Below are 12,264 nucleotides of genomic sequence, written 5' to 3'. Positions count from 1 at the left end.
GGATCGTTGGGGAAGGACAAGTTGGTCCTCATGAATAAAATTCAAGTCCTAAAAGGAAATGAGTAAATTATACATCATCATTGGCTCAGTCATGACTGTGTTTAAGAGAGGGGTGGGGAAATAAGGGGACATGTGTGGGGGTATAAAATACTTATACAGAACAATCATAGAGATCATATTAAAAAAGAAAGTGTAACATGGGTAAGATCCATCCATGAAAGACAATCTTTGAAGTAGATCCCAAATAAGGAGACCAAGGGCCAAATACCGATCAGACCAATACCTAAAAAGATCATATTTAATCATTATATGATAATATTCAAGGACCGGTCATCCACTCAGATACACTGAGTCCCTAGACCATGCCTGTACTGAAGATTATCACATCCTAAATATTTACTTTTTTTTTTTATCCTCTCTCCATTCATGGATGGCAGACATAGCCTCTTCTTATACATTCCAACATGGCCGCTCCTCTAGACCCATCACTACTCCACTAAGAAATCACCCTGATTGGCTGTCCATTTGAGAGTGTATTCTGTCTTGTTAGCATCACAACGTGCAGTTTTATTGTGTGCATCAGGATACTAACATACAACTTTAAGCGATCTACGTACATGACGTTTTTTTACATATTTTGTTTTTTTATATGCAATGGTTTTTATCCCTAGAGTCTCAGGGGTAATTCCTACCCTTTGCTTCCATTACCGGCCCACCCCTGTGCTCTTCCAACATGGTAGCTGCTCTACACCTAGCGTTCCCTCCATTATGACTGTCATGTTTATGGACACACCCCCACTCAGGTGTTTCGTGTCCTTCCTCCAACGCGGTACTTTTAAATTGAACGAGTTTGACCTGCCCGCTTTACTTCATTCAGACCATGTTGCAATACCTGAAAGGAACCTTTGGCATATCAGCGCATATAAGGGTGAGTGCCTCAGCTACACAGTTAGGGTCATACTTTAGAAGGTATGGGATTACCTCCCTTTCTTTGTGGTCTCACCCATACACCCCAAGTTCTACAGTTTCACAAACTGGCACTTCTCAGAGTGATTTCAGTGTCTCAGTTTTCTGCAGCATATTAGTGGGGGGTTGGGATACTCCCCTTTAGTGCATTACTTTTTCCGATGCAATTTTCATTTTTGGAAACACCTTCTATGATGACAATTCATCTCTATTTTCTGCAATATGGATTACACTAACATTAGTGATATTAGCTCCTTTTGGTTGGCATCATGTTCTAGTAATTGGAATATACATTTTTCTGTTTGATGACTGTATCACTACGCTTTCCTGATAAACACCGGAGGAAGGTGTGACTTCTCTAATGAGTCAAATACCAAAATGCACGTTAGCGCACACTGTGGAGACCACCTTAAATTGAAATGTTACACAATATGCTTGCTGTAGTGACAGATATATAAGTTACTCAGAATTGTATTCTCTCAGGATATCAACAAATTCCTACTGTCACAAGACAGCTATATTGTGAATAATATTTGCCTGCTATAGATCTCAGTTAAAGCTACTGAGACCATTCCAACTTTTTACTAGCAGTTTTCTTATCGTGGGTATACCCTGAAATTTACATTGGGATGGACTTTCCCGAGTCACTTTTATTTGTGTTGTTTTGACAATGTGTTAACTGTATGTGGTATGTCTGGAAGTGTGAGATCAGATACATTGATATTTTTTAGTGTCTTGGTGTTGTTCTCATAACTTGATTTAATATTCATGTTGTATTAATTACTGTGAAATGACTCTATAATATTAGTTTTGACTGTTTTGACACGAATAAAAACAAGAACGAATTTGCTGTTTATTTTGTATTCTTTTGTGATCTCTTTGAATGTATATTATTTGACTGAATTACTGTACTTACATCAGTTGCACATACAGTGATCGAAGTTTCGTTAGGCTCATGGGTGACTCGTCAGAGCACAACTAGAAGACGTGTTTTTCCGTCAATTGAAGTATTTTGAAGACAGGATAGTATTTTTTTGCAGTTGTGTTAGACCTGACATCCTTGGTGTGGGTTTCACCTGTATTTTTGCCTTTGCCCCTTGTTATTTTGCTATGTTTTGGATTTCGTTTTTGCCGGTGTACATGTTTTTAGGAACTTTGCCACTGCCGTTCAGTGCCAAAGTGCAAGTGCTCCATTTGTCAATGATTGTTATGGATTAGTGATTCCATGATTGGCATATTTGATTTACTAGTCAGTCCCTAGTACAGTGCAGTGTGTGTGCCCAGGGCCTGTAAATCAAAGGCTGCTAGGGGGCCTGCAGCACTGATTGTGCCACCCACATAAGCAGCCTGTAGAGGTAATTTAGGCCTTCAATTGCAGAGCCTGTGGGCAGTCTGGTACTGCCATGTCAACTTGGCAAGTGCACCCACTTGCCAGGCCCTAACCTTCCCTTTTCCTACCTGATAGTCACCCCTAAGGTAGGCCCAAGGTACCCCTGTGGGGCAGGGTGCAGTGTAAGTGAAATGTAGGACATGCACTGGTGTGTGTGGCATGTCCTGATAGCTAAAGTCTGCCAATTTAGTTTTTTACTATTGCTAGACTACCTGTTGCCATTGGATAGAATGGGGATTTGCTTATAACTTCTTATAAACATAACTATCCCTGGGAACAAGGTAGGAAAATAAAGTTTAGTAAGCCTGACCCCGGAATGTAAAATGCATCTTTTAGGGAGGGTGAGTTTTACATTCCGTGTTTGAAAATACCACTTTTAGAAAGCAGGTATTTTCTTGCTTAGCCATCCAGTGTGCCTCTGCTAGGATGTGTATTGACTGTCTAGCGTTGGAGTGACAGGGGCTGGGGATGTGCAGGGGCTCCAGAGAGTCTGGATGGGTCAGGGCTGGGCTGAATAGACCTGGGCTGCATTTAGAGTAGGGGGAGGAGATTTCCTTTCACCTGAATGGGCCTGGTCTGCCTTCCACAATCTTGTCTCCACCTTCTGCCAGGAAGCTGCACCACAGAGGACAGAACTGGTTTGAATGAGCACAGTGCCTCTCTGCCACCAGAGAACAGATGATTTTGCTGTATAAAAAGAGGGGCCCAGACCCCAGGCTTTTAGATTACTTTTGGACTTCAAGAGGAACCTCTGCCAAGGAGAAACTGGAAGAGTACTGTCCCTTTACTGTGTGCTGTCTGGGGTTGGCCTGCAGTGGCTGTTTCTGCCAAGGAGAGGAACTGTGTGTGCATCCTGCTTAAGAAAAATCTCCAAGGGCTTGAGGTGGAGCTTGCCCCCTGTTCAAGAGGTCTCAGGAACAGCAGAGACCTCACCATCCTTCTGGGCACTCTGGTTTCATTGGTTCCAGTTGCTACAGAAGAAAAGAGCAGCCAACTCCATCACCGAGTCTATTGCATACTCCGTGTCCTGCCGGCACCACAGAGAGCACCTCCTCACTTCGCAATGCAACCCTGGTCCTACCAACTCCATCAACAAGCCACTTCTTGCACCATGTCCTTTGGGCCGCTGCACTCCACACCACTTCGCTACACACTGCACAGACATCACTGACTCCATCGCTGCCCGACTCAAACACAAACCGGCTCCGTCGCCGCATCGTGACCTGCCAGCACGGCCTTGAGCACCGTCTCACCCTGCAACGCAAGCTTTCGTCTCACCAACTGTCAACGAGCCGCTGCCTGCACCAAACCGCGAGGACACTGCACACTGCAATGCTTCCATTTCACATCACAACCACGACGGTTGCCCCTACTGACTCGCATCAGCACGTTGGCCACAACAAGAAAGGTACTGTCTTCGAGTCTGTTGACGTTTTAGTTGACCCGTACCGACGCCGTTGGTTGGAATTGATAGACTTTGTCATGTTCAGTATCGCGGAAGCCCCGAACGGAGCTACTGAGTCCGAGGAACTGTGTTTTCACGTTGTTTCTGTAGTTTAAAGGTTATTTTGAACAGTAACTATTTTTACAGTATTGTATGTTGGACTTTTGTTGTCTTTGGTCTTGTTAGTTTAGGTAAAGTTTTGCTTATATTTCTAAACTGGTGTGGTGTCCATGTGAAATGTTTTCACTGTGTTATTGTATGCATGCACAAATGCTGTACACGCTGCCTCTGAGATAAGCTTGTCTGCTTGTGCCAAGCTACCAAGGGGGTGAGCAGGGGTTATATTAATGGTGTATCCCCCTTACCTTGTCTAGGCAGAAGGGTCCCTACTTTGAAATAGGTACCTAGTCTGCTAACTAGAGACCCCAATTTCTAACAAGTTGCCATCTTGGAATGGGCATATTCGAATGGAGTTAAACAGCTCTTATCTGCCTAAACTTGTCCTAAGGCACACAGCACTCCTAGGTCTGAGATTGGGTGGTCCTGTGGTGCCTTGTTAGCCAGTAATGGATCAACATCTTATTTTATTTTTTCTAGCCTGCAATGTTTGATAATTTATTAACATAATATATTTAAACGTAAGGATGATAGTATTTTAAATGATGGCAAACCTTCCAGGGCGTCCTGGGAGAGTTAAAATGTGCGTTCAATCCCCAGAATTCCACATTTCATCTTAATGTCTTTTTCTGTATGTTGTTCCTCTGTATATCCTGCACATAAGGAAAGACTGTGATTCTTGAGCATCTAACCATGAATTCATTTGCAGCCTTTTCTTCAAACCAAAATACAAAGACAAAATCATATTTACTGTTTTAGTGTCATTAAAATGTATTTAAGATGATACCCCTTTATGCCAATAATTCCATGGCAGATTCTCAAATTTCGATCAGCAATCATCACAGTATTTTGTAAAAAGCATATGATTGAATGAACATTCTTTAACTCCTTGTATGGAATCGTGCCTAGTGGACCCTCAGCCCTTTCTGAATCTTCAGTGAAGAGCTCCTATCACTCGCCACTGTACGCAAGGTTATCTTTAGAACGATAAAGCATGCTAAGAAAACAATATCGCCCTTTTCCTGAGGTGCAATGTAGGTAGCCCTAGATACCCTATTGTGCCTGAATTGGCACTACCATCACTCACTGACCTGGATTTTTTTCTCGAACAAATTTAGCCACGTAAAAACCTGGTGAAAATTGTATGGGGAAAAAGTGCAAGCTTGTAAGTTTGGGGAAGCGGGTATTATTTATCCATTAACTAGAATTTTGAGCTGAACAACTACTAACGGGGAAGTAATATCCTGGTTGATTTTTTTTTCTCATAATAAATGAAACCATCAACAAAAATGCATTTTTAGGTGTCAGTGGGAGATTTAGGAAACAATTTGGAAGACTTGCACCTCGAATGGGGGTTACCAAGAAGATCAGTTCTCCAGGCCTCACTGCCATTCATTGCTTGATGGATAACAGAGCTTGAGAGTTAGAACAGAAATGAAACTGCTAGTGGTGCTTCATGGGGCTTCACTAGTGGCACCAGAGAATATACAAGTGTTTGATAATATAACATCATAAAACATAACATAACACAGCGTAAAATAACACATCCTTCATAGAACAGAACCCCATGAGTGGATGCCCACATTTCCACCTCATGTTATAGAAAGGACCATGACATGAGCAAAGGACAAACAAATGTAATTTGAGAAACCAAGTATGAGGAATTCGCCTAACATTTTATCTTGTCTATGCACGAATTTGGAGATCATTTTCCGTCAAAGAAGTTGTACTTTTTATCTGAAACACATTCAATATAGCCTAGTTTTTACTATATTGGTTCAGGAAGTTCTTCTTGCTTAGTGGTATTATGTTTCATTGCAGTTTTCTCTTTATTACTCACTCTTTCTTCATTTGGAGATCTGATCGATGTGGTATTTTTTCTCATTTCAGTAAAACCGACATTCATCGATGTGGATATCTATGTGAACAGCATTGGCCCGGTATCTGTCATCCAGATGGTGAGTGCTTGCATTCTTCTATTTTTGGGATCTGAGCACCACTCTGATTGCCTTGGCAATCACCACAAGAGGGGGTGGTGAGAGATGGTGCCAAGAACCCAGTGGCATATTTGCAAGGTGGCTGCATCACTTTTTTTTGACGCAGCAGCGGCGTAGAGGCTTTTCATGGCCTCGTAGATATGGACTAAGTGAAGCACAGCAGCACAAGTCACTGTGTTGCCTTACTCTGTACCAAAGAGGCAGGGCAAAGCAGTGAGCGTTCCCACGCAACACCTTGGATTTTGACACATTCCCAATGCGTCAAAAGCCAACGCCTCACCAAGGGAGGCATAACAGGGAGAAATATATTTATTTCTCCTCATTTTTTACTCTTTCTATGTGTGCTGCATTTTACATCGCACATAGAAGAAGGAAGATGCCTCGGTTGATTTTTTTGTGCAGGAAGGTGTCACTTCTTGCACAAAAACAATGCTTCCTACAATCAATCAATCAATCAATTAATCGGATAACTTGTAAAGCACGACTACCCACCTGTAAGGGTCTCAAGTTGCTGGGGTGGGGGGAATGCTAGTCCATCGGAGGCGCTGTGGTTCAGTCAAAGAGCCAGGTCTTGAGGTCCTTCTGGAATCAAGGTAGTGGTGGTGATTGCCTGAGGCGGAGAGGCAGAGTATTCCAGGTCTTCCAGCGAGATAGGAGAATGATCTTCCTCTGGCTGTGGTCTTGCGGATACGTGAGACGGTAGCCAGGGACAGTTGGGCAGAGGTCTCTGGTGGGTGCGTGGAATGCAAGACGGTGGTTGAGGTCCATGGTGCAAGAGTGCCTGTGTTGGCAGCCAATTGTGCGCCAGTGCAAAGGGCAGGGATGTGGTGCATCACTATAAATATGACTTATCCCTGCCTTTCCTTATGGTGCAGGATGGTGCAGCAAGCTGGCTTGTGGTGCCGCGTTGTGTCTGTGTGTTGTAAATTTGCCTTTTTGGAAAATGCTACCATTTCATTATTGATCAATGTGGGGAGTATTCTTGCAGAGGACGGCAATTTTTTTAAGTGTGTTGTCAATGTTCTGCAATTATTGCTCTTGTGAATGTGTGCACAACTGTACGCTTACACAATAAGAGGTTGCCATAAGGTTTTGATCACATATCCATTTTTTGTCAGTAAATCATTTTTTTAATTGTGTTCTATGTATTAAAGACACAATTAAAGAAATAGCATTGCAGTGTAAACAGCTAATCATTTTATATGAAATACCTATTAGTGAGTTTTATTCTTGATTGTTATCGTCGGTATATACGATGAGAATTTGTTTGTTAAAGAACATTATTTTCACATCATACAACCATGCTGTTCATTGCAGGAGACAAGTGATAACGTTAGCTATGTTACCTATTGGCACATACAATGGTCAAAGACAAATTACACCAAATAATTCAAGGAACCAACACGTTGGTGCCGTCATATATCATACACACTAGTATATTGGAAGCAGTGAGACTCATTTGATTTATGGCATGGACTTGTTTTCGACTGTATAAATAGTGAATTTGAAGGACTTCGCAATCTTACCTGTCTTCGTCTTTATGGTAACTTCTCACCAGCCCTAAGACCCTTGCCTTTGCCTGTCTCAGTTGTGTGTCTCCTGGAAGCCAAGGTACCTGAATTGTTCAACACCCACTGGATCTCCAAGTGCAGCATGCATGTGGTCAGCGAGGGCCAATCTCCCAAGTCTGAAATAGTTTGATTTCTCCCTTTTTTAATAGAGTTCTAATATAGTCTGTCAAGCTTGCACAGCAGAAGGAATAGGTACTCTAGATCTCCTATATAAACTAAGATCTTCATACAGTCATACCGTATGATGGCGCTGTTCCCTTTCTGGATTCTCAAGTATGCCAAGGCAGTTGAAAGTCTACTCGCCAAATACTCTGCACCAGAAGCAAATAATAGAGGGGAGAGGGGGCCTGCCTGCATTGTTGCTTACTTTATTCTCCATTCTTCAGAGACCACACTGCCTATCTTTATTCTTGCTGTGGGTTCAGCATGCAAAAGATCTAATCAATTCAAGAAAGTGCGCCTGAAGCCCGTTATCATTAGCACTTCACCCATGCACTGCCAGCTGACGGTGTTGAATGCTTTTTCTCCGGTAAGCTGCACCAAAGCAAGCTGGCCATCCGTTGTTGCATCGCAATGTATTACATGTGTTGACTTTGTGGGTTAATAGCTATATTTCTGTGTGGAACAAACCCACATTGATCTGGATATTCTTTGTCCATATTATGTGTGTGAAGTTATTTAGAGTGTTCATGGCCTCTCCTGCATGCACTTAATATCTAGGAATATTTGTGTAATCTCTAGATGGATTGTAAATTCAGTACAAAGATTGTTCTAAATGCTTTTTAGTGTCATAGATCTTCTCCATACTTTCCCTCTGATAACTACTTTTAGCCCTTCCCATGCTTTTGCTCCGCATGTTGTAGAGTTACAGTTTTCTACAATTTAATGGTAGGACCACTCTTAAATATTGTGTAAATCTTGGTGTATCTTGTAATGCCTTTTAATAGGCGCCATGTGGGCATATGTGCTCTGTAAGTTCCAAATACTTATGTTGGTCATAGAGGCAAATGCTAAAACGTGTTCTAATTATTCTGAATTTAAAGTGTACTTTATTCACTCGCCAATCACCGTAACTGAGTGCTGTTCGCCCCTTTCTTGGGTACTCCTGTGCTCCCTGTAGCTTTCAGCGGTTCTCACTTCCTCTTCTCCAAGAACTTCGGAGAAAAGGGGGCTCACGTTCTACCTGTAGCATCATCCAATGCTCTTCGGCAGTCTCCACACCCACAAGGGCCCATTTTGTTATGCATGGGCTCAAGGTAGACCCTTTATCCACCTAGACTAGGTCAGAACTCTCTTAACTCACAAGCTTTCAGTGTCAATTTTCTCCTTGGCTTGTAACCCATGCCAATTGATGTCTCTGCTTCTATTGTAATCGGGTGAGTCACACTCTGGGGTTTCTCATCTTTTGCTTTTCTACCTGCACGCCGGCACTCCATCTCAGACACAGCTGAAGTCACCTTGGTGTCCTTCTCTCAATGTGGTTCACAGGGGGGAGCGGCACCAATCCTTTTTATGTCGCTTCAGGATTCATTAAGTCAACATTCTCGGTTAGAAGAGTATTAGCCTTGATTACTGCCTGTGAGGGTCATGAAAGTGTACATTTATGATATCTGCAGGATACATAAGAATCTTAGGTGACTATGGGAGCCTCAGTGAAATAACACTAGTTGCCCATCTAATAGTACGATTGTGTCTCCCTTCCCCTATATTTGTGGCTTGACAGTGTAGCTGTGTTTAGACCTTTGAAATATACATTTAGAGGATTTTGGCTCCACTCAGAAGACGATACCTGCATCACCTCCTACTATTGGCTGTTTGATTAATTATTCAAAATTCTTTGGAGTGTTTCAAGTGGAAAACAGAAGGGATAATTTAATCACATGTCATACACTGATTCACCGCATATTAAATCATGTATCTTAAACATGCATTGTATACAGAAAGCAATATTTTTTTCTTTTTTCTTTTCAGCAGGCTCTTTTACTATTTTAATGTTTTAGTCAGGAATCATGTGCGAGTAACATATATGTGTAAACAGACATGCATGAGTGGGTGCAATCCAGCGTTTTAAAATGATGTAAACCTTTGCCAACTCAATATGTCTGGCTTTAATGTGATAATATATGGAGACAGAGGCATACACAAATGTTTTTTTATATGCATTATCGCATTGAAGGCGTACCTAATAGCTTTTTTAGTGCTTCTTTACACTGACAGTCTGTCCTTCACCAGACTACTGCAGCAGGCAGGTGGGTGCTAGCTTTTAATATATATGTTAATGACAAACAGATTTTTTGGGTCGTGTTCAAAATGTGGAAGTATACGTTTCAGATTTTTTTTTAAACTTGAGGATGCAAAAAATGCCATTTCGTAACCCTTAGAAATTTGATATTGCAAAAATTCCGGAATCTTATCCAGATCAAGCGTGAGAATGTATGAAGTACAGTATAGTTCTGGAAATATTTCAGGAAGTAGACGCTTTTACCTTTTCAATGTTTTTTCATTTATTTGTTCTTATAATTTTTTTTATTCACACGACTGCCGACAAAGGATGCATAAGGGGGTGAAAAAAACGACAGCAACTGAACAATAAGCAGCAACACCCACTTCATAGCACACCTGTCTGGATGCAATGGTGACAAAGACGGCATTTAGCACCTGAAAATGAGAGCAATTCTCGGGGGCTTCTTTTCTGTAAAGCGGCTTAGCTAACGCCAGGCTGCGGCGCGGCTCAGCCCACCGGAGACTTTATCCCCAGTCCCCACCGCTGACACTTTCTCATTGTTTGACCTCATTTAACCTTCTTTTTGTTGCCTTTTCTGTGATTTTCTAATGGCCTGTGGACTTGCTGTGGCATTGCATTGTGTATTTCATGGTTTCTTCTGCTTCATGCGGTATGTCTACAGTATATCTACCAATTTAGGACTAAGTGAAATGTGATTGCATTTCCTTTTAGCTGGGCGTGGAGGTGGAGGCAGCAAACGAGAAGAAAAGGCTGCATTCTATGCACTCAGCTCTTTCCTGGTAAAATAAACCGATTCGCTGCTTTCAAATTGCTTTGCTATGGAAATATTATCATGATTGCAAAAAATGAAAATTGCATCCACCCACTAATTCCCTGTGGGTGTGGAGTCATGGAGCTTGGTACTGAGCCTCAGGGAAGTTGAATTAAGTGATGGTAACTGGAAGTTGGCTGTGCAGTTTGTTAGGGGCAGGGCAAGTAGGCACCATACTATAGAATCATTATGGAATCAGTTTAAGGATGTCTCCAGCAGAATGCAGTGGGCCAGTGGTGGCAGGTAGGCAATGGTGGCGGAGGGGCAGCGGGCAGGTGGAGGTGGTTAGAAAAAAAAAAGAAAACATATCTCCTCCTCGCGTCTCCAGACGCTGCCTCTCCTCTGTCGCAGCAGGAATCACCTGGGCTCCCCAACAATCACAGTGCTGTGAAGCAGCATTGCGCAAAGCAGTGTTGTGATTGGTTCCCCTAAGCCAATCACAACACTGCAATGCAGCATTGTGATTGGTCTGACTGCCGTGATTCTGTGCTCAAACAGGAACAGGGAGCATGGGCATGATCCCCTCCAGGCTGTGTAATGCATCCTGGTGGGGAAGATGTAAAGTGCGTAGGACTGTTTGGCCAGGCCAAGACTGCTGGCCAAACAGTCATGCCCACTAAAAGTGTGCTGCCGACCCCCTGGCCCCTGCTCTGGCCAGTCCCGCCCTTCCCACACCTAGGAACAGGAAAAAAAGAATGATAATAATGTCCTGTTATTAGCATTTTATTTTTCCTCTGCACTGCTCTAAAAGCAGTGGGGCGATGCTCCTCCGCATTAGCCGAGGAGCAGCCCCTGCAGTGGGCACCTCTGCTGTGACCACGTTCTTAGGTTCCCTTTGAATGATGCGCATATCACAAGTGTAAACCAAAGTGGGACAAGGGCTTTTATTATCTAGGTCATGCATACATGCCCTGCTATATATCTGTACACAAAAGGTATGCAGTTCTGACGGGGAGAGAGCAGCTGGAAGTGAAGGGGAGGGAGGGAGGACAACCAGTCTGAGAAGGAACACTAGTAGGGAAAGGGGGGCTCCAAAAGGAGCAATGGCCCTCACACACCCCAAGGGGTGTCATGCATCATCACAGGGCAGCTCCTCGTCGGGCCGGCACTGCAATGCCCAACAGGCCCCACGGAGGGGCTCTTTGCCCGAGATCTTCAATGTTTTAAAACCATAGGGCCCTATTTGATGAGGCAGTGGTGCAAAGGTGTGGTGAATAGAGTGGTGTGGTGGTGTTTTAAAATTAGCTACAAGTGTCCAGAATGTCCTTTATTCGCTGGACACTGGTGCTATAGCTAAAAACATACTGCTAGAGGCCAGGCTGGCAAGAGAATTAAACCTGCTACAGCTTGAAGTGTGAAGGGATAATGTTTTATTTAAAAGGTCATGGTTTCACGCCTTAGTTCTCCTGATGGATGGGTGGCGTTTCTTCAGGACCGGGGTACGGGGGTACCTAATCTACTCTCTCTAATTCAGGGAGACAGTCAGGGGATTCCTAAGTGTACTGTCCCTATAATATCGGATTCCAAAGACTTCCACTTGGGGGGTAGAAATGTCAAGTAGAGTGGGAAACGTCCTTCCCGCGGACCTATCGGTTCCGGAGCAGGTGTTTCAGCCTGTGCGTCCACACCAACAGCAACAATGTCAGAAGGTAGTTGCCTCCAGTGCAGAGCTCTTTAAAGTGGGACCTACCCACGTCTGGATGCCAGGGATCCTCCCTGTAGG

At 43.2% G+C, this 12,264-nt stretch overlaps 1 protein-coding gene across 1 annotated transcript in view; it reads left to right on the top strand.

The window, feature by feature from the left end:
- The window catches only part of LOC146829043 (gamma-aminobutyric acid receptor subunit gamma-4-like), a 2,063,907-nt gene that overhangs the window by 389,704 nt on the left and 1,661,939 nt on the right, over positions 1-12,264 (top strand). Inside the window, exon 3 of the mRNA XM_085607669.1 lies at positions 5,808-5,875. Coding sequence (XP_085463795.1) covers positions 5,808-5,875 — 68 coding nt within the window. The remainder of the gene's footprint in view (positions 1-5,807; positions 5,876-12,264) is intronic.

This window comes from Triturus cristatus, chromosome 5_2 (genome assembly GCF_964204655.1).
Source record: "Triturus cristatus chromosome 5_2, aTriCri1.1, whole genome shotgun sequence".
NCBI lineage: Eukaryota > Metazoa > Chordata > Amphibia > Caudata > Salamandridae > Triturus > Triturus cristatus.
Note: the sequence above shows the minus strand (reverse complement) of the source record. Positions and strands in the feature narration are given on the sequence as shown.